This window comes from Notamacropus eugenii, chromosome 2 (assembly GCF_028372415.1).
Source record: "Notamacropus eugenii isolate mMacEug1 chromosome 2, mMacEug1.pri_v2, whole genome shotgun sequence".
NCBI classification, from domain to species: Eukaryota; Metazoa; Chordata; class Mammalia; order Diprotodontia; family Macropodidae; genus Notamacropus; species Notamacropus eugenii.
Genome location: NC_092873.1, coordinates 280,580,048 through 280,603,591, shown reverse-complemented (window position 1 = coordinate 280,603,591; position 23,544 = coordinate 280,580,048). Strand labels below are relative to the sequence as shown.

At 36.6% G+C, this 23,544-nt stretch overlaps 1 protein-coding gene across 2 annotated transcripts; it reads right to left on the bottom strand.

Moving 5' to 3' along the window:
- Window positions 1-1,821: 1,821 nt before the first annotated feature.
- Window positions 1,822-22,764, bottom strand: LOC140527315 (alpha-amylase 1B-like). 2 transcript variants are annotated; one of them, XM_072644157.1, is made up of 11 exons: window positions 22,651-22,764; window positions 15,579-15,792; window positions 14,368-14,514; window positions 11,559-11,756; window positions 9,026-9,256; window positions 8,509-8,642; window positions 7,649-7,771; window positions 7,454-7,553; window positions 6,471-6,589; window positions 6,097-6,222; window positions 1,822-2,251 (listed from the first exon to the last, which is right to left on the bottom strand). In XM_072644157.1, the coding sequence occupies exons 2-11, from the start codon at window positions 15,744-15,746 to the stop codon at window positions 2,062-2,064; spliced, it is 1,536 nt and encodes a 511-aa protein (XP_072500258.1). In that variant the 5' UTR covers window positions 15,747-15,792; window positions 22,651-22,764; the 3' UTR covers window positions 1,822-2,061. The 2 variants fall into 2 exon arrangements, with proteins under 2 accessions (XP_072500258.1, XP_072500259.1); XM_072644158.1 differs by lacking the exon at window positions 22,651-22,764 and adding an exon at window positions 20,515-20,535.
- Window positions 22,765-23,544: the final 780 nt, after the last annotated feature.

The window sequence follows — 23,544 nt, the reverse complement described above, 5'->3', positions numbered from 1 at the left end:
CCCAGGCTTGCACTTGCCAATAATTTTAGATAAATATTATTTATCATTTTATGATAAGCTCTATTTACTCCTATATTCTCTAGTGTATTTAATTGGAATGGGTCCTGTATTTGGTCAGAAGCTTTTTCTGCATCTATTGAGATAATCTTATGATTTCTGTTGATTTTGTTATTGATATGGTCAATTATGCTGACAGTTTTTGTAATATTGAACCAGTTCTGTGGTCCTAGTATAAATTCACTTGATCATAGTGTATGATTCTTGTGATATGTTGCCATATCTTTTTTTCTAGTGTTGTATTTAAAATTTATACATCAGTATTCATTAGGGAAATCGAAATATATGTTTCTTTCTCTGTTTTGGCTCTTCCTGGTTTGCGTAGAAGTGCCTTATTTGCATAATAAAAGGAATTTGATAGGACTCCACTAATTTTTCTAAATAATTTGTATACTCTTGTGATTGTTTTTTTAAATATTTGGTAGAATTTGTTTGTCAATCCATCTGATCCTTGAGATATATTCTTAGGAAGTTCATTAATGCCTTGATCAATTTCTTTTTCTAATATGAATTATTCAAGAATTTCTCCATAAAATGTTTCTAGTTTTAGTAGTTCAATAATTCTCTTTCAGTCTTATCAATTTCTTCTTTGATTTTCAGAATTTCCTATTTGTTTTTTAATTGGGGGTTTTTAATTTGTTCTTTTTCTAGTTTTTTTTTTTTTTTAGTTCCATGGCCTTCATTGATCTGTTTTTTCTCTGCTTTACTGACATAAGCAATTAGAGATACAGTTTTTCCCCTAAGTATTATTTTGGCTATATTCCATAAATTCCAATAAATGTCTCATTCTCCAGCTCATTTTACATATTAGAAAACTGAAGCAAACAGGGTTAAGTGACTTGTCAGGGTCACACTGCTAATGTGAGGCCAGATTAGAACTCTAAAAGATGACTCTTACTGACTCCAGGCCCAGTGCTCTATCCACTGTGCAAGCTATCTGGCCCTCCTTAAAACTAGATCCATTCTAAAAACCCCACTTGCCTCATTTGTAAAATAGAAGAGATAATATCACACTACTATCAACCATGGAGGGTTCTGAGGCTGACTGTTCATGTCACATTTTAGAGATATATTTTTTGATATTATTGACTATTTTCTACCATGTTCTATTGAATAATGTGTTTTAGGCAGTTAGGTGGCACATTGGATGGAATTAAGGGCTTAAAGGCAAGAGGGAATGAGTTCAAACTTGATTTCAGATAATTATTAGCTGTGTGACTCTTGGCAAGTCCCTTAACTTCCATTTGTATCAGTTTTCTCATCTGCAAAATAAGGATAATAATATCATCTAATTCAAAGATTATTAGAAGGATAAAATTTGCAAAGTTGTTCTTCAAACCTTAAAATTTTAAATAATGTTAGCTATTATTATTAGACTTAGTACATCTAAAACAAAGAAGGCATAGTTATTAAATTTACACATGACTCCAATGTGGAAGTGAGATCTAATATATTACTGAAAGAAATAAGCAGGAGCTAAAAGACCACTTGGAAAAAATTCAAATGTTGAATAAGGATTTTATAATTCCATTTAGGTGATATCCATAAACTTAAATAGTATTTCATTAAAAGCAGAATCATTCTTCCTATTAATTGTAGTAATATTCTTTTGAAGCTGAATATGCAAAGTATTTTGATGCATTTTGTTCCCATTAAATTGGTCCTTGAAATGAAACAAACAGAATAAAGTCTGATTTTTCTATTAATGAGGAAGAAAAACAGAAGACTGAGGATTCATAATAAAACACACAAACATTTTTGCTGTTCTCTCCACCTCACTTTTAATTGGATCTAATAGAGGATATCATCATTACATTCTAATTATTACATAAAATATTCTTTAAATGTCAAGATATTAGGTTTATTTTGACAGTATTTTAAAAATTTATAGAGCAAAGATTTTCACATTTTTAGTTCCACTGTGTATCTAAGAAAAGAAAATTGATCATTATGGGATTTGATTTTGCTTATTGCTTCTGGAAATGCTATTTATCCAGTAATTTACTATAATTTAGCATTCACGTGGATGGCAATGAATGGGTCTTCAGCAGAGTTGCAAATACTAAAGTAAGCACGACCATCATTGCCAACATGGACTTGAATTCCTGTACAGTCGTTATCGCTTTTATCTCCAGAAATGACATCACAATAGGTTCCAGCAGGAAGACCAGTTTGCAGATTAGAATTCAATGCCCTGTAAAAAAAAGGCAAACAATATACAAGTGAAAAATATACAATCATGACCACTCTAGATGCTTAGATTACAAGTAAGTCTGTTCCATAAGTAAAAATCCTAAAAATGAAGAGGATCCAGACTGAAAATGGCTCTAATGAATCTGGGCAGTCTTCAAATTGCTAAAGAATCCTTATTCACTACCGGAGATGGCAGAACTTCTCAGTCAGCAGTGAGTGCTTGAAGGTAAAGATTTGAACAGGAATGGAGACTTCAGCAAATTTGTATCTACAATCAATTTTCATTGTGTTCTTTTTTTGATAAATGAAAACATTTCAAATCTATGCACTAGTTCTGGGTTTGGTTTTTTTTTTTCCGTTCGGGAAAGTCTACTCACTTTCAATAATTTAAATTTGATCGTTTTTAACCTTTCCTTGAGGAAGTAAAATTGTGTTGGACTGAAAGCTAAAAAAAATCATCTCGTGCTTCAGTGATTGAGTTATAAAGTCATCCAGTGTCAATGTACTTTGATGTCACGGTACATGGAAGATATGAATTAGAAAGACAAACAGCTGCAAATTTTTAACAAGGCAGTACACTTGGTTAACTTTTGATTCTGATATTTCAGTAAGTAGACTGGGAGACTAAATGTTGGAGGTGGAAGACTCAGTTGCAGGTATGGCAGGTTCATTGCTACAATATTGTTAAAGGATCCAAAATGCTGAGATATAACCCGTGGCCAGAGGACTGCAAAAGTTTTATATGCCCTTGTAAATTACTGCTGCCACTCTACTCACTCTAAATAAGAGTTGTGAGATGTTGGAAAGTAAGTTGGAAGATCTTTTTACTCAGGGTATATTTCTCAAAACTTAAAAAAGAAATAAAAGACAGTACTTCCCAACCCTACCTGGTGTTACTCCCACACTAATCACTACCATTTCCTTTTTTAATCCCTCCCTACTCATTTTATATAGTGCATCAGTACTAATCCTATATTAATTTCTTTTGATTTCCTCCCTTTTCCTCTAATCTAATAAGATAATGCATATAAAGCTTCATATACCTTATTGCACTGAAATGTCAGATACCAAGGTTACTATTAGCATGATGATGATGATGCATCCTGATTCCCTCAGTATTTGCTACCTGTTCAACAGATCTGTTGCCTTCTTAAACATGCACAACTGGAACATACACAAGGGTTTGGGGTCACTTGTCAGCATTAGAAACAGTTTTTCATTGAGGACAATAAATCAGAACAAGTAGTGTCTTTTGAGGTCATTTAGCTAAATCCATTCATTTGTTCAATCAAGAAACTGAGGCTGAGATATTAAGGTAGGTGGTACAGTGCATAGAAAGTATGACGGAGTAAGGACGATCTACTTTCAAATTCTGACATAGGCGCTGAATACTGTGTGTCCCTAGGAGAATCATTTAACTGCTCTGTGCCTCAGTTTCCTCATCTACAAAATGCAAATAATAATAGCAACAACCTTAAAGGTTTCTAGGTATATCAATGAATCAATATGTGTAAAGTGTTTTATATATAAATCTTAACTTGCTACATAATTCCTAACCATTAAGTAATTTGACCAAGGTCACATAGTAACTGAGCCAAGATTTCAAAACCAGATCCCCTGACTCAAAATTCAGTAGATCTCCTACTTCTCTCTGCTTCACTTTAGAGTTCAAGATTTATACAGAGGTTTTTCAAAATCATGAACACATTTTATACCTGTAAAGAAATCATGAATTTCTCATGCTTACTTACTATCCTTCCCGTATCAGGGCTAATCACCACCACCATTACCCCCAACCAAAGTGTCACCTATTAACCAAATTCTTCCAAAGCTATATATATGCAAATATTTTCCTTGCATCTACAGTCTCAAAAAAAATGATGAAAAAAAGGTAGAAATGATACTTCCACACATCAAACTATATTATCAAGTAGTAATCATCAGTACCATTTAATAGGGTATAAAAAATAGAAAAGTAGATCAATGGAATAGAGTGAGTGGGAATGAAGAACAATCTAACTCTGTAACACAGGGTTTTACCAGTCAGATAAACTACTTCAGGAAAGTTAAACAAGAATTGCTGGGGAAACTGGGACAAATTTTAGCCAAAAATAAATTTAGAAAAGCACCTTTTATCATGTACTACTACAGGTTTCAAAGGATGAATATAAAAGGCAACTTATAAAAGAAACAAAAAAGAATCATAGATTTTGAGAATTGGGAGGAAGGCCAGTAGACATTTTAGTACAATTGATATATGAAAGGAATCCCCACTATAATAATTACTTAAATTTTCTTTTTCTTTTAAATGGAAGAGAAAGAAAGAAAATACTTTCGAAATAATGGTTAGGGAGAAAACTCTCAACCAAACAAGACATAAGGGACAGAACAAAATAAAAAAAATAAATTAGAGTAAATTGGAATGTTTATGCATAAATAAAACTAATGGAACTGAAATTAAAAAAGAGAAATCATGAACTTGAGAAAATCTTTGGAGTTATTCCAAAGAGAAATATGCTATCCTATATATTTAGAGAATTTTAAACCAAGAACCATTCCACAGTGGAAGTAGGCAAAGGAACATAAACAAGTAGTTATCAAAGGAAGTATTACAAACTAAGCAAAGATTGCTCTGGATTACTAATAAAAAGAAAAATACAAAATAATATCATTTTAAGGTTTCATCTGAAATCCAGAAAAATGGAACAAAGGTAACAAAAAACAGAAAAATTCTATATTGGAGATAAGTATGCTAATACTGTTAATGGAGCTGGGAATTTTTCTAGCCATCGTGGAAAACAATGTGGAATTGTGTGAAAAAAATGACTACACTGTTTATACTTTCTGGTCCTGAGACTTCACTCGTGAGTAATTGCCCCAAGGAGGCCTAAGATTAAAAAGAAAAAATTCGAATATGTCAAAATATTCATGGAAGCCCTTTTTGTAGTAACAAAAAACTGAAAACAAAGTAAATTCACATCCACTGGAGAATAGCTGAACAAATTTTGTCATATGGGTAAAATAGAGTACCAAAGAGCCATAAGAAATGACATGAATGAAAAATTTCAAGAACCATGGGAAACTTACATGAAGTGATATAGAGTAAGGAAAACAGAATTATAAATATCATTATTATAATCATGTAAATGAAAAGAACTCTAAAAGCAAGACACACCATGAATAATTTTAATGAGCAATCCGAGTCATTTCCCATCTCTATGTAGACAGGTGAGGAGCCACCGTATGTGATACTGCATCTATTGTCCAAGACATTTGTTGTACTGGTCATGGACACAGTTTGTTTTTCTTAACTGTGTATTGTGGTTGTGATTGTTGTTGTTACAAGGGATAGTTCTACAGGATGGAAATATTAAGAAATGATAAAAATGTAAAAACAAAAGACATTAATAAAACATTTAATAGAAAAGTAATTGGTAAGTTCAGAAATTTTAATAAAAAATATAAAACCCAAAACTTGCTAAAAAATATGGGAATTCTTTCAGTAGTGGAAATAGAAGATGGATAGTAACGTATTCTTTATTAATACTCCCTTTGTTGTTTTCAAACACAATGTGAAGTACACAGACAGGCTAAAAGAAGGAATTCCTTCAAGTTAGAAGTGATTTGTGAATGTACTTCATGAAGTCTTGATTTCAGAGTTTTTTTTTCTCTTTCCTTTCATCTTCTTTCCTTCTCTTTCCTCTCTCTCTCTTTACTTGGCAAAATCTATTCTAATCCTTATAAGTATTCTTTATGACTATTAATAAAAGATTCAGGAGTAAGAAAAATAAAGACCAGTCAAGCATACATTTAAATGAAACTTTTAAAAAATTCACTGCTACTTACCAGTCATCATTGTTAAATACAATGAATCCTTTATTTCCTCTGCCAAAAGCTATCTGGTTACTTCCATTATCCCACCAATTTGTTAAACTCTGGCCATTAACTACATTACGGAAAATAACCATATTCCTGTAAACAAAATACACAAAATATTGGCAAATGTATTTGATTTGAGTATTCTGATTCTTCTCTTTCTCACCCCTTTGTGAGAATGTGTGTGTGTGTGTGTGTGTGTGTGTGTGTGTTGTCACATACACACCCAAAGTCTTGGTGTAGTGTCAAGATACTAAAGTTTAATACTGCACTAAATTTTTGGGACATCTGTGTATCTGTTGTTGAGAGAATGTTGTCCAACAGGTAAAATTAAGCTCTCCTACCTTATTTGACGCCAGCGGTGTTCACAAACCCAGTCATTGCCACAAGTAGTGTCTGCATTGATAGTTACTTGTTTAATCGTTCCATTGTCATTGGGTGGTCCAACCCAATCATTAACATCCTTAATTTGTCAAAACAGAGACATGAGTATCAGTGATTTCATTTATTTGGTTCTTCCTCCTCCCTTCTCCTACTGCTGGATTTGAGTCCTAACTTCTACTATTTCCTACTCACGTGAAACTGGACAAATCACTCTGGAGCAAAATATCCTCAACTGAAAATCAGATGACCTATAAAGTCTCTTTTGACTCTAAATATATGGTCCTATTCACAGACTTTGTCATCTGCTCAAAACTCATCAGTAACTTCCTGTTGCCTACTGAACAAAATTAAACTTCTTAGCCCATTTATTCAGAACCTTTACAATCTAAAACCAATATATCTTTCCAATCTTATCTCCTACAAGTCTCTACCACATAATCTAGATTTTAGCCAAACTGCACTAATTGACATCCCCCAAATACTTTCAACACTCTGTCTTAGGCACAGAATTCAATGGTAGTCACTATATCTGGAATCCATTCCTGTCCCCATTAACATTGAAAGCTCAGTTGAAATGTCACCTCCATCACGAAGCCTTCCTTGGCTCTTCCAGTAAGTTACAAACTTTCTTCTGCCTTATACCTCACAAAGAACTTGATTTGGCTCTCTTTTTCTTACACTTGTTGAATACAATTTCATTGTATTATTAGCTGTATATTCATTGTATCTTGACAACTGATTGTGACTTCAATAAGGAGAAGATCTATTCCTTATTTAGTTTTTGGTACCGCTTCATGTCCCTGAAACCTAGCATAGTAGGCATATAGTAAACAACCAATGCTTATGGATCAAATGATTGTTGATTGATTATATCATTCCCCAATGCCTCCCCACATGATTCTTTGTGCAGTAGTTACTTGCTAAATTTCGAAATTTAAAATACCTTTCCATTCTCAAAATATCTTGGCCACTTGAAGCTTGACATAACTCGTGGAAATCCATAAGGATGAGCAAGCATAAATCCAACTGCCATTTTGTACAATCTGGAAGTTATAAAGCACCGCCATCAAAGAGAAGAAGGTAATTTTGGAGACCACTAGTAAGAACAAAAAGAAAGGTAGAGGATGCTGCCATTTACCTGGCATCCCAGAAGGTGAGAATGGAAGCTCCTCCAGCTCCATGGCCCCTCTGGTTGTCATGATTATCCACAAAGACAAGTGCTTTGTCTGAAGGCATAAAGGACCAACCTTCTCCCCAGTTCCTGTACAAAGAAATAAGGAGTGTTTTACTTATGGCTCACAGGTTGTTCCTGGTCTTCTCTCCCTGTAGAGTATTCCTTAACATAAATAAACAGAAACCTTTATCCAGAATTCCCATAGTATATTGAAGAGAGAATTTGACTTAGAGTCAGAAGAACTGAGATCCAGTTCTGAATTAATCACATATTAACAACTTAACCTCGAATGAGTCACCTCATCATTCTGGGTCTTAATTTCCATATCTGTAAAATGAATTTGACTTCCTAAGGTTTCTTTTAGCTCTAACATTCCAGAGTTAAGTTGAAACTCTATTGGGGCCTATATATGTTAGGTACTTATGTAGTATTTATATTCTGTGTGAAACTCTGTATAGGAAAAGAGTATTGTATAATCTATTTTAAAACAAGGGATATCATAGGAAGCCTCCAACATGTTATTTTTCTATCCCAGTGATTTTTAAATAATTGTATTCATGTGGTTTTAGCACATTATTAAAAAAGCATTAACCAAATATAGTTCCATCCCATCATGACTGAATTAAAACCTAGTGATGCTTAGGGGTCTAAAAGTGCCTATTTTCAAATTTACATCTATGTATAATAAAATTCTTAATTGATATTAATGTAGAACTATCCTAGTTTACACTGGAAACAAATAAACAAATGCCTAAAAATTGTCGCAACTCAATTGAAGGTTTCATTGAGCAGTAGTCCAAAGGTGAACTCCTTTTTTCATTTACTTTAAATAAGCCATCTTTTCTCCATCCCACTTGCGAATAACTGTGCCGAGTTTTGCACCATATTTGAATTCTGTAACACGACCATTTCCAAAGTAGTCACTGCTATGAATTGCCTCACCACCAAGATCAATTACCTAGTAGAAATCAGAAAAACAATATGACATTGCATAGAAACTCTCAAAATACTTCAGTCATCGTATTAGCATTTTATGCCAACAACTCTATTATATGCTATGAAAATATTCAAATATTTAATTTTAAGAGATGATTTGCATTTTTCCATCCTTGAGGGGATACTCTTAAAAAGCATCAAATTATCTAGGCAATTTTTATTTTTACCCTGTGAAAATATAACCAATGATTGTATAACCAGAATGAAATACATAATTGGTCTAGCCTATAGAAAGAACATATTTAATCAAATTTATAATTTTTTTCACAATAAATAAAATCATTGCATGTATACCCTGTCACTCCACCCCTGGCCCCAGCATTTACACACATTTTATCTTAGTACCTCCTGGTAAATGAATGGTCTGGATCCTTCAGGGAACCAGGATGTGTTTAAGTTGTTCAGTTTATCCAGAAATGCCTTCATGTCTCCAGGCCACATATGTTTGGAAGCATCAATTCTGAACCCTGCCACACCAATGGAAATCAGGTGGTTCAAATAGGCAGCAATTGTGGAACGCACGTAATCTTTCTCCAGGGCAAGATCAAGAAGCCCAGACAAACGGCAGTCTCTAACCTGTAGAAATAATCATGATATATGTGATACATGGGCAGCAGCATCTCTGGCTCTCAGTTTTGAAGTGATCATTTTAAACACCTAAGTTACAATGCACATAAGTATCAAAGTCAACTTATACTCACACCCTCTGTGTATATATACCCTTTCTAAATGTCATACTAAAGATACAGTTCTCAAGAATTACAGTTATCATGTTCCCATGTAGGGATGTAAAAGAGTTTAACCTTATTGAATAACATTTGTTTTTCTTTCCTGTTTTAAGTTTTTATTCTTCTCTTGAGTCTTTTATTTGAAGATCGAATTTTCTGTTGAACTCTGGCTTTTCCATTAGGAACATTTGAAATTCCCCTATTTCACTGAATGTCCATCTCCTCCCCTGAAAGATTATACTCAATATTTTTGGGTAGTTTGATTGCACTCCAAGCTCCTTTGCCTTATGGAATAGCATATTCCAAGCCCTCCCATTCTTTAATGTAGAAGCTGCTAGGTCCTGTATAATCCTGACAGTTATTCCATGATATTTGCTTTTACCTCCCTTATTTGAATTTTAAAATCTTTCTTGAGCTCTTCCAAGAAAGCTTTTTAGTTTTGGGATTAATTCATATTTCCTTTTGAGGTTTCATATTTAGGTATATTGACAATGTTGTCCTCATCTGAGTTTGTTTTAATCTTCCCTGTCACCATAACTCTCTAAGGTCAGTGTTCTTTTCTGCTATTTGCACATTTTGTTTGACTGTTCCCTGGCTTTTAAAGTTGAGCTCTCCTGATGGGAGCATGGGAGGAAGGGTGGGGGAGGGGAAGGGCACTATTCCAAGATTTCTTTGCTGAGGACATGGGTCTGGTCACTGGCCTTGTGTACTAGGGCCTTAGGTGATGGCAACTGGAAGCTCTAGGTGCTGAGCCAGGGTCCTAGTCGTGGTATTGGGCTTGTGCTTAGGCCAGGTGAGTATTTTCAGCATTTCCCCAGGGCTAAACTGAAGCATGTTGAGGTCTGGCTACTGAAGGGCACCTGCCTTCCTGGGGCTGCCCTGAAGCATGTGAACATTCAGCTGCTGGAGGATGCCTGCCCTCCCAGGGTGCACTAAGCATGTGGTGGTTCTCTAAACTGCAGTCCACCAGTTACCCTGGCTATGATAAGGCACATGGGAATCCTGGTATTGACATTTGCCTGATCCACCACCCTGGGGCTCAGGATCTCCCACTTGTTGGCTGAGGTGGGACTCACTGCTGGCATACTGGTATGCTTCCCATCCTGGACTGTGCCCACTACCCTTTTTACTCTAGTGTGGCAGACCTTTCATGGTGATCCTCCAAAATTTCCCAGGAAAAAAGACTGCTTCTCTCTGTCTTTCCATTGTCTCTGCTATTCCAGAATTTTTCCTGGGGTGCTATTTTGTGGGGTTTTTAGAGGTCAAAAAGAGACAGTCAAAGCAATTTACTGCTTGCTCCACCATCTTGATTCCCAGGAGTCTAGCTATGAAGATTGTGAGGCTGAATTTAAACTGAATGAAGTCCTCCTGATTCCAGGACTGGTGCTCTTTACACTGCACTACTAGCTATCCCCAATTAGTATTTCTTAAGAATTTCCTATATGTGAGGCATTGTGCTACCAGCTAAAGACAAAATAGTCCATAGGGAACTTACCTGTCATTGGGGCAATAAAACATGTACATATATCACTGAAGGAAAGCACGTGTGAAAACACTAAAAACTGGAGGGACCAGGACAGATTTCATTTAAGAGATAGTACTTGAGCTAAATCTAGAAGGCAACTAGAAACCCAAGATGAGAAATTAAAAGGAAAAGCATGCCAGACAGAAACAAACATTTGGAAAGAAAATATCCGATACAAGGTATAGCAAGCCAATCAATGTGGCTGGAACATAGAGTGAATAACAGCAAGGTACATTAACAGTTTGGAATGATAGGATGGAGACAAATGGGAAAGAGCTTTAAATGCCAAAAGAAAGATTTATATTGGATCCCAGAGGCAATAAGGAGTCACTAACACATCATAGACAAGTGAATGACATGGTCAGACCTGTGACTGAGAAACATCACTTTGGCAGCTGCATGGAATATGGATTAAATACTGGAAAGACTGGAAGCAGGTGACCAATTAGGAGATTGTTGCAACAGTTCAGGAGAGGGGGACGTTGATATTCATGAAAGCAAACCATGTAGGCAGCAGAGGGTAGGAATATGGAATTTCGCAAGTCAGCTAGGGAAGCCAGGCAGGGGAGAACACTTGGGTTCAGATAATCCATAAACAGTTAGTTGGTAATCACTAAAAATTTACCTGATTAGCATCATTGTAGTTTTCAATTTCCCCACTGCTGGTCTGACATTTACCATCATTAAAATCCCAGCCAGAGTATGGAACAGCAGGAAAGTCTCTTGATCCAGGATTGTAGTAACTTCCACAGGTGCTACTTGTTCCAGCACTCACATCCTTCCCACACATGTGATTCACTACAGCATCCACATAAATGTTCACCTGCAAAAATAATGTTTGTGTTTGAGATTAGCAGATGGAGCATCACTGAAAGGACTACTGACTCCAACATGTTTTGCACTCCTACCTCAGAATGCTACTTCTCTACATCGTTTAATGAATTATAGTGAATGCTAATGTAGTTAGACAACATCTCTTTCAATTACTTATAAATCTGTCCTCCTAGTGTTTTATAATTAAGCCATGAAACTTTGTCTTTCATCTATGGACCTTAAATAAATCAGGCTGGGCCTGAAAATCAGTGGTCCCCAGTTGCAAATAAATAGGGGGACTATTCGAGAGTATAGTAAACAGAAAAAAGAAGAGGATTATACAGAATGATTATAACGATAGAAACCAAAAGAAGACAGAAGCAAAACTAAATAGTGATTCATTGTACTAACCAATTTTATCCTGGGAGCATACTACAGGTACAGGGTGTTGCCTGTACTATCACACAGGATCATTGTGGTGAACAGTTTTGCTTTGATATTTTTTAAATGCTGTTTTAGTATGAAAAAGAAGGGAGGACTCATTAAGGGGGGGAAATGTCACTTTCTCCCCACATTCTTAGTCACTCATAAGAATAACAACTTACATTTGTATTAAGCATTACAGTTTACAAGTCCATTCACATGTATTGTCTTATATGATCCTTTCAAACCCCTATGAAGCAAGCAGGGCAAACAGTATTATCTATATTTTACCGACAAGAAAACTAAACCCTAAGGAGGATAAGTGATCTGTCCAGGGTCATCTGGTTAGAAGAAAGCACTTAAGGGTCAAAAACAAATATATGATTACAAACCCAGCATTTTTCCCATCATGCCATATTGCCTCTCACAAAAGACCTACACTGGAACACCAGAAGAATAGGGCAAACAGGAGATATGAAACTAAATGAAACTAGTAGGATAATAATAATTATGAAAAGCTAACAATTATATTGCACTTATTATAATCCAGGCACTGTACTAAGGACTTTACATTTATTATCTCATTAAATCCTCACAAGAAACCTGGGAAGTAGTTGCTATTATTAGTCCCATTTCACATATGAGGAAATTGAGGCAGACAGTGGGTAAGAGACTTGCCCAGAGTCACACAGACAGTAATTATCTGAGGTCAGATTTTAATTCAGGTCTTTTTGACTCTGGGTCCAGCTCCCTTCATCACCAGATGTCAAGGACATATCACATAGTAATAAATGCTTGACAAGATCCCTGATTTCTTTTAAAAACTAGAACCTTGGATATTAAATCAGGCAATGAACCTAATTTAATATATTCTTCTTTCTTCCGTTTATAATATAAAAAATACCCATCCAGGTACACTTTAAGGAGAGGCGCTGGAAATTCAAAGACAAACCAAATAATCCTAACTTCAATGAGCTAATATTCTCCTTTTCTCAAATGCATCTTCCCCAGAACTATTTCCCAAGAGAACACATTAAACATATTTTGCTTTTCTTTCATAAGAACATGTTTATACCCACATACAACCAATCCATCTGTGTTGACTGAACTCACTGGTCAATGGAAATGAACCAATTGCTTCTTTAAATTAGTTTGGCTAAACTGACTAAATTGATTATATGTTGCAGACATGTGTGCTGTAGTGTGTTTGCTGCCTGCATGAGAGCCCCCCCTCTAACGAACATCTTTAAAACATTATTACAGTCCATTGAGCTGCCTGTCAAGAAGTTTGTTAAGAGAATAAAAGGTTTCAAAGAGGAAAGATTTATTATGTCATGAGCTCATTGCCATCACATCTGTATATGAAACAAGTTTATCACCAGAAGTTAGATTATAAATTCTGGTGAATAGTACATCATTTGAACCAATAGCATCATGTATTCGTTAGTGTATTACATGGTAAGAATAATGAATGAAAATTCAAGAACTGACGAGCAACATTTAGTTTTATTTGGAGCTGTGGGTAGCCTTTGAAACTATGCACTTTTTAATAGTTCAACTAGCTTTTTTCCTCAGAAAAGCACAGATCAACTGTACTACCATCATATTTCTTTGACTTACATTCTCTCTGGTACATAAATGAAGTCAAAAGGATGATTTAGAAAAGATGACTTTTAGATAGCTAATAACTTTGAACTACAGGGTATGCACATGTATGTAAGTATGTGTGTTTTAAGTAGGTAGAAGAGTTATAGGATAGAGACAAGAGTTGTATAGGATAGGGAGACATAGATGGGGGTCAAATCTGTTCTACTGGAATAAATCTCCAATAGCATGAGATCGTATGGAGATCAATGCAAGTGCCATCACAGTAATCACAATTTAGATGGAGGAAGCATGAATGAGGCAGAGAAAGTTATTAATGAAATCTCCTGAACCATCCAGCAGGGGTTTTTAAACTTTATTGTGTCAATGATCCCTTAGATAGTATTGTGAAACAAACAGACCCCTTCTTTGAATGATATTTTTAAATAACCAAAGGAAACTCTAAATTTCACTTAGAGTTTAGTGAAAATAAAGACATTATTGTATGACATCCAAAGATCATGGACCTCTGGAATTTATCTTCAGATCTCTTGGGGATTTGTGGACCCCAGAAGAAGAACCCTTGACTTAAATAACTTTTTTTATCCACTTACTCCAACATCGTTGCATCTCTTCACCATCGCTCTGAATTCATCTTCACTTCCAGACCGTGAGCATATCTTGTAGCTAACTGGTTGATATCTTTCCCACCAAGGTCTTAGAGGGTTATTGATCACTGCATTCTCATTTGGAGGTGAGACCTACATTTTGGAAAGGTGAAGGAGATAGTCACACATATACCATATTTTGTGTTATATTTAGAAATGTTTCAAAAACCATGTACGCAATTAGTTGTGATATGATATTAAAGATTTAAATAAGGGATCAATGAATTGCTTTGGTAGAAATGCTTATTTGCATAGTACCTTAACTGTTCTTAAAGGTCATTTCCCATACATTAACTTGTAGAATCAGATTTAGAGCTGAGAGGGAAAATAAAGGTCATCCCATCCAACCACCTACAATGAGGAACCTGAGACAAAGTTTTAAGGTGACTTGGCCAAGGCTGCAAAGGTAGTAAATAGCAGAACGAGAATTTTAACTCAGATCCTTTAACCCGAAGCCCAGCGCTTTCAGGGCACCTAGGTGGCAGAGTGCATAGAGCCCTGGACCAGAAATCAGGAAGAATCATCTCCCTGAGTTCAAATCTGGCCTCAGACACTTACTGGCTGTATTACCCTGGGCAGGTCACTTAACCTTGCTTGCCTCAGTTCCCAATCTGTAAAATGAGCTGGAGAAAAAAAATGAAAAACACTCCAATATTTTTGACCAAAAACACACAGAAAACCAGAAATGGGGTGTCATGAGATCATGAGGTGTCAGACATGACCAAACAAAAACCAGTGGTTTTCCTTCCGTACTACACTGCTTGTTAAGATAGGAATTAATAATAATAGCTAGCACATATATTCCATTTAAAAATTTGCATATCACTTCATAAATATTAACTCATTTTATTCTTACAACAACAGTGGGAGACTGGTAATCACAAAAGCTGCTATTATTATCCCCACTCTACTAATGAGGAAAGTGAGGCACACAGAGGTTAAAGAATTTGTCCATAGTCAGACACCTAGTGTCTGAGGCTGGATTTGAACTCAGGTCTTCCTGACCCACTGCACTGCCTAGTTCTGAGGTGTCTCTCGAGATCATCTAGTCCAACCCCTTCAACTTATCCTGTTTTCTTTGAAGTTACAGGTATAAATTAAAATGTATTTAATGTGCTAAGAACATGAATATCAGAGAAATTTTGGAGTGCACATACCTGAACTCCCCCAAAGCCATTGGGAGCTAGGTAACGTTCACATTCAAGAGCAATGTCATCCCAGCGCCATTCAAATAAGTGGACAATAGATGTTCGACCACATTTGGTACGGGGATCGTACTGTGCCCAGCAGACATCAAAGACTGAAAGCAATAGCAAGAGCCGCATTTTGCTTTGAAGTCGTTGACCCTCCTCTCAGAAATGGTTTATACTCCTATAAGAAAGAAATTAGCAAATATTAATTTGAATAATGCCTGGATTAATTCATAATTAATTAATTAATTTGCATGCCTGCTTGGAGCACAGACTTGTTTGTAATCTGAAAAAGATTACAAGTAGCATAAACTCAACAGGTGAAAATAGTCCATAAAATTTCCCAGGACCAAAACCACAGATAACCTTTAAGGAATTAGTATTTTTCTTATGTAGAGAGTATTAGATACTTCGTACTTTGTTTTATCGGTATACTCCTGTAACATTGTAGCTGCATGTCTCTAGTCCCTCTGCTTACCTCTTCTATAAAGTTGATACTGCATGCCTCTGTAACTGTGTGCCTCTGTCTACAACATTCTGTTGGTATATGTCTTGTTGTTTTGTCTGTGTTTATGTCTTTGCAAAATGTAAAATATCTCCGTTAACTGTCTAGGTAGATTCTGTTACCTTGAAAGATTTAATTGCAGGGAGAATTGTCTGAATTGTCATGAAGCCAATAGTAGAAAGTGGCCTGTACTATAGTATGGGAATTCCTAAAAGTGGATGTCTGTGCCTGGGGAGATTTGGGGGATGACTTTGGATACAGTCTAGGTAGGAGCCTCCTTACTGTTACTCCATTGTGTTATTTCCTTTTTGAAAAAGAAAATTCCCACCAGGCTAATCCTAAGTCTTGCTGTTAACATCTTGTGACATGATTGGCTACCAAATATGACTCATGACTGGAATCAAACAGAGCTAAGGGAATTTTCCCTTCTGTTATGATATACATTGTTATAACTATATTCCTCTTTTTCTTTTTACAACAAATTTCTATAACCAAGAAGTTTTGTAAGTACGATACTAAATATTAAATAATAGCTTGATACTAGAACATTTCTGAGTTGTTATAATAGGATGCAAGTAGGAATATCTTACAATTTTAAACTATGTCTGTGGCATCCTTCTAAGGGTGGAATGATTAGATAAAGTAGACAAAGATGTAATGTATAAGTTTTCTAAATAAATGAAATAGTTAATTTTGAGAAGGCAACAGGATTATATGATTGGCTTCCACATTTATCTATCATGGAAATTCAGGCTTTGAGTATGTTTTAGTAATAAATTCTCAAGACTGGATTAAGATTTTACCCATAAATTATATGAATAATTATAAGGAAAGTGAAATTATTTTCACATTAATAAAGTATCTGTCTGATAATTTTAAAAAGCAGAAGAGCTCAGGTAATGAGTGGGCTCTCATATATTTTTAAAAGACTCTTTTATCAGGTACAGGATTTAGGTAAGGTAGAAACAGCAAATGGAATATAAACTGAAATACTCTGAAGTTTAAAAATTAGAGAACCAACTTGAAGTGATTGTGCTAAATTATATTATGTCAGAATTTTCTAGGAACCTCTAGATTTAGAACCAGAGAAGCAGAGCCCCTTTGAGTGCTGTCCTGAAAGTAAGCATATTGTCCAAGAAAAGATATCTAGGGACCAGGTAACTACATGAGACATCTAGGACTCAAAATGTGCTGGTTAAATAGACATTAAGAATAGGTTAGTATGATTAAAGCTCCCTTCTTAAAACTAGTTCATCGTGAACTCTCCAAGTAGTTTGATTTATACCCGAAAATGTAATTAGACAATTATGGGAATTGTGAGAAATCTTTATTGCATTGTTTGAACCCACTCTTTTATGACTAGGAAACTAGACCATCTCCATGTGCTGCTTAGAGATCCTTAACCAAGGACCTACATTATGCTGACCAGAAAATAGTTTGATAAAAGGAATTTTCTCACTATTTTCAACTCGTATGTCTTCTAAGAGTCCCTACCAGGTTCTTCTGACTAATTCCACACCTGTAAAATTTGTTGGTGTGTACTCCTCAATCATCTGAAGAAAGTGCCTGCTCCTGACTGTATGGCAGAATCTTCTGGAGACCTCAAGTTTGTCTAGTATGGACCCAGAAGCAGCCACCATCCAGGTGAGACAGCTGTCCCAAGATTCTGGACAAGGGTTGAGTATACTGCTCTAGGTTTCTTTTTTCCTCTTCCCTTTTTTATATGCCTAGCCACCAAGGCCCCGATTCAAGCACCTTGGCATTTTCTTTTGCTACAATGCCTAGCAAGGATAACTGAGACACACTTCCCCAATAGGTCCCCTCAAGAAACTGATATCCCGGGATAAAAATGCTTGTCCTGGTCCAACGGGTCTCTTATGGCATCTTGGCTTATGCCTATCTCCCCTTTATTGTCCATAAGGGTAGGAGTTCTTAGAGAACCCCTCCCTTTGGGGAAACAGGAAAAATGTCAACATGTTAGAAGATACCCTATTTTCCAGTTCAAGCTCAGCAAGCAAGTTGTGCCTTGAGCTTGACACAACAACAAGCCTTTGCACTCTCTTTCTGGAATTGATGGTCCCTGAGCTCGAGAAAACACCAACAGGCCCTGACATGAAGCACTCTTATGAATGGACTTTTTGTCTCTAGACAACTTGCCTCATTGTTGCAGTTGTGACTCGTTGTTTCTACACTACGCTGTTTGATTTTGTTTAGCCACAAGCATGTGTCCTTAAGGTCACAGGTGTCCCACACTGACTCTAGATACTTCTTCTATATTTTTTTTTATTCTTCACAGTTTTTGATTAACCACAATAAGCTTTTTTGAAACAGTTAAGCCATGGTCTCTTTAGCTAGAATAGAAAAGAAGGGACATTCAAGTCATTTGAGCTCCAACCCCCTCTGTTTCTAGATGAAGAAATCAAGAAATTTAACAATAGAGGTTAAATGACTGCCCCAGGTCATGCCAGCAGTAAGGGGTAGTACCTGCACCAGAATATATATGATCTTCTCACTCTAAATCAAGTTCCCCTCTCATTTTTAACTGTCATAGACTTTTTAATAAAGGATTGTCACCCTCTAATGTATCCTTAGGTAAGGAAGATAAAGATGGCCCAGCTTGGGGATCTGATAGTTTCAGATGAGGAAACTGAGATGCCAGAGGTTGACTGACTTGCCCAAGATCACAGAGTCAAAAAGTGACAGAGCCAGGATTCATATATAATTGCTCTGATCTCAGATCTAGCACAACTTAAACCATAGCATGCCACCTTGATAAAAGGGAAAAGGGAACTCTTTTAAAGAAATGAAGGGGAAATTGAGAGGGAAATCCCATCCAAGGGGTTTGGGGGGGGGGGGAACCAACAAGGGTCAGCACACTTAAAGAATTTGAAATTGCATTCTAATAAAACAATAATGATAATGATAATAACTATCATTTTTATAGTCCCTTAAATACTTGTGAAATACTTTATATATTATCTCATTTGATCCTCACAACTCTGTGAGTTAAGTCCTTTTATTATTCTCATTTTACAGATTAGAAAATTTAGTCTGCTAGGAGATAAATGACTTGTCCAGGATGACACAGCAAGTGTCTAAATAAGTAGTCAAACTCAGATGTTCTTGTCTCTAGACCTGCAATCTCTGGGGCAGATAGATGCCAAGACATTGCACAACTAGTTATTTATTACTAAATACACACTACATAGTCAGGCGTGGTGGCATATACCTGTGCTCCCAGTGCTAGCAAGGAGACTCCTATAATCTCCTTCTGACCTTATGATCTGTGGGCTGAGAGATCTGGAAGCAGCCATTGCTACCGCTGATTCAGTCACTCTGAGACTTGTTCCCTGTTTGCTGGGGTCTGGGCTGTGCTAAGGTGGACTGTGCTCTACTCTCACTCAAGTGTGACAGACATTTTCTACTGACTTTCTAAGTTGTCTTTGGCATCTGTGGGCTGTGGAAGTCTGAAGATGGGGGATTGCCTGAGTTTGTGGGTTCTGAGCTGCTATCATGCTAAAACCAATCCAGTGTCTGCTCACCAACATGGTGAACCCCCAGGAGCATAGGATCTCCAGGCTGTTGAAGGAGGGGCAAAGAGGTTCCATCCCTTCTACCTTAATTATTAGATTTTCCTATATTACTTAAAAAAATAGAACCATTTCTGTCCATTAGGATCACAGAATTTGAGTTGAAAGGGATTCTAATCTAACTACCTTATTTTATAGATCAAGAAACTAAAGCCCAGAGAGATTAAGTGATTTGCCCATGGTCAAACAAGTGGTAGTGACAGAAGCAGGATATAAAGTTTAGTCTTCAGAGTTCTAAATCTAGCACGTTCTCTATTCTGCCAAACTTCACCTCTTCAATTAATTTTTTGAGTTCTTACTGTGTGCTAGGCACTCTACTAGATGCTCAGGATATGAAGACAAAAACTCAAACTCAAACTCAAACTATTCTCAATGGGCTTACCGTCTACTTACGTCATCAATCCACCTATCAACAAACATTTATTAAGTGCCTCCTATGTGCCAAGCACTATGCTAAGGATTTCAACAGAATAAAATGGAAAATAGCCTCTGTTGCTATGCAGCTTTCAATCTAAGTACAGGATACAACATGTACATCATACTCTATAACAGTTAGTATTCCAATTAATACTGACTTTATAATATTTTATATGCATAGTGCTATTGAAGTTTGCAAAATGATTGAGAAAAAGACAAGATGGGGGAGTAAAGGCAGGGCCTCTGCTGAGCTCTTCCCCAAACCTCTCCAAATACCTGTAAATAATGACACTAAACAATTTCTAGAATGGCAGAGCCCATAAAAAATCAGAGTGAAAGAGTTTTCCAGCCCAAGACAACTTAGAAGGTCAGTAGGAAAGGTTTATCACACCTGGGTGAGAGTGGGACACAGGACACATCAGCACAGCCCCAGTCCCAGCAAACCAGGAACAGGCCTTGGGCAGATTCAATCAGTGGCAGCAGTGGTGGTATCCAGGCCTCACAGCTCACAGATGCCAAAGACAACTTAGAAAGTCAGTAGAAAAGGTCTGTCACATTGGGTAAGAATGGAGCAAAGTCCACGTCAGCACAGCCCAGGCCCCAGCAAACCCAGAAGCAGGCCTCAGAGTGGTAGTATTGGAAGCTTCCAAAGCTCTCAGCCCACAGACCATAAGAGGGTCAAGGTCAGAAGGAGATTACAGGAGTCTCCTTGCTAACACTAAGGCAGGACTCTGTTACTTTGCCCATACTAAGATCTGAGTCACAGTCCTGGGTGCACTCCCAGTGCAAGGAGGAGAACTACAACCAGAGGTTGTAGCCACAGTGCAGTGGTGACCAACTTCACAGTTTCAGGGCAGAAAAGAATGCTAGTGGTCACTCATAGACAAAAGCACAGACCAGGAGAGGAGTAAAAACCTCTCATTAGATCATAACACCCTGGAAGAACTGAAAACTTACAGGTCCTTAGAAATGTCTCTGAAAATAGCTACATAAAACCACTGAAGTGTGGGACACTGCACCCTCCACCCTGGAAGCAGAGTTATACTTTAACAAAGAGTTAAAAGTCAAGTAATAGAATGGGAACATGAGCAAAGTACAGAAAAAAATTCTGACCATAGAAAGTTACTGAGGACAAGGAAAATCAAAGCACAAACTCAGAAGAAGATAACAGTCAAAGCTCCTACATCCAAAGCCTCCAAGAAAAGTGAATTGGCTTCAGGCCATGGAAGAGCTCAAAAAAGGATTTTGAAAATCAAATAAGAGAGGCAGAGAAAAAATTGTGAAGAAAAATGAGAGTGATGCAAGAAAATCATGAAAAACAAGTCAATGGTTTATTAAAGGAGACACAAAAAAATACTGAAGAAAATGATAACCTTAAAAAACAGAGGAGGCCAAATGGTAAAAGAGATACAAAAAGCCAAGAAAGAGAGGGCCTCATAAAATAGAAATGACCATATGGAAAAAAAGGTCCAAAAATTCAGTGAAGAAAATACCTTCTTAAAAAGTAGAATTGGCCAAATGGAAGAGTAGGTTCAAAAACTCTCTGAAGAAAGTAAAAAACTTAAAAATTAGAACTGAGCAAATGACATTATGAGAAATCAAGGAACTGTAAAAGAAAATCACAAGGAGAAAAAGACAATGGAAAATATCTCCCTTGAAAAACAACTTATCTGGAAAATAGATGCAAGAGATAGAATTTAAAAATTATTGAACTGAAAGCCATGATCAAAATAAGGGCCTAGACATCATCTTTCAAGAAATTATGAAGGAAAACTGCCCTGATATTCTAGCATCAGAGGGTAAAATAGAAATTGAAATAATCCATCAATTGCCTCCTGAAAGATATCACAAAATGAAAATTCTTAGCAATATTATAGTCAAATTCCATAGCTCCCATGTCAAGGAGAAAATATTGTAAGCAGTCAGAAACTTTGCAAAATACTTCACATATGTTATTTCATTTGAGTCTTAAAACAATCTTGCGAGGAGAAGTAGGTACTTCACGTCTTATTAACCCTGTTTTACAAATGAGAAAAGAGAAATTCAGAGTTGAAGTGATTTTATCCATTCAAGTCCACAAGGTGCACTTAGAGGTGTCTCTTACCACCAAAAAAAATGTTATATACATCATTAATGCCATAGAAAACTTCCTAAACAAAGATAACAGAGATTTCTACAGAAAAACTGAACTTATAGCGAGTGATTCATCATATATAATGGTGTAAAGACTCTTGATTCCCTGCACAGAATTCTGACAGCAAGGTCAGAGGCAAGACAGGCATGACCAGGGACATTTAGGAACAAGAGCAAGCAGTTCTGTTCGTGCTCCTGGATTTCAGCACAAATACTTAGCTGTCAACAAGCCTGAAATCAATTTCAAAACACTGAATTGTATCAAATTATATACACAGAAGCAACTCATTTCAAGAGAACAGAGTCTGTACACAGTGGGCATTTAAACAACTTTAACTACTTGCCCTACTTCACCTTCTTCAAAGCAAAGGATCCATCCTATCTGCAGCCTTACCTGCTACTTCATGAGACAACAGGCTTCAATTGCTGATCGCCCAGGGTGTCTTGCTTGGCTCTTTAATAGAGACTCCCAAGGGCCAAAAATATGAATGTTTCCCTCCTGCTCTCTCCACCCACCCAACAAAAATCTCTTCCCTTCCTCCATCCCTTAAAGGACTGGTAATCTAAAACAATAAACTGAGGTCAACAGAGTCAGATGACTGGCCAGTAAAGCTTTCAGAATGAATGTACAAGCTGAATAATTATGAAGTTGTTTGGAGAGGCAGAGACAGAGCCAGAGAGAAGAAAGAGACATAGAGAAGACAGAAAGAGAGACAGAGAGAGAAGAAATACACAGAAACACAAAGAAAGACACCACTGATTACCACCCAGTTTGGGGGGTTTTTTTGAAGAGGATTATGGTCACTGTTGATTTAAGAGATCTTTGAAAGACAAACACATTGAAAAGGTTCAAAGAAATATCAACATCTATTTGTAACTTCTCAGAGATTTCTGGGTAAATGGAGCCAAGAAAGAGCCCAGGACCCAGTGGACCATGGAAATCCTGATGCAGCATGTGAGAGAACAGAGTTGCTGGCAAGATGACAAGTTTCATGTCCCTAGGACATAGGAAGGCCAGTGACAAGGTAGGGATCAGGAAAGTATTTTGAGCTAGGGTTGCTGCTCCTGGATCCTGGAGAAAATAGGGAAAGCTTCATTGGGCAGGTAATAATCTGAACCCTGATGGTAAAGAAAGATTCTGACAATGGGAGATGAAGAGGTAATGTTTTCCTGGCATAGGGAGATGGCTCATGGAAGGAGAGAGAATTCTAAGTACAGGAACAGATTATCTTCCTATCCCCTCAACCCTATTCTTAGATTTTCCTGTGTCTCTTCAAATTCCTTGATT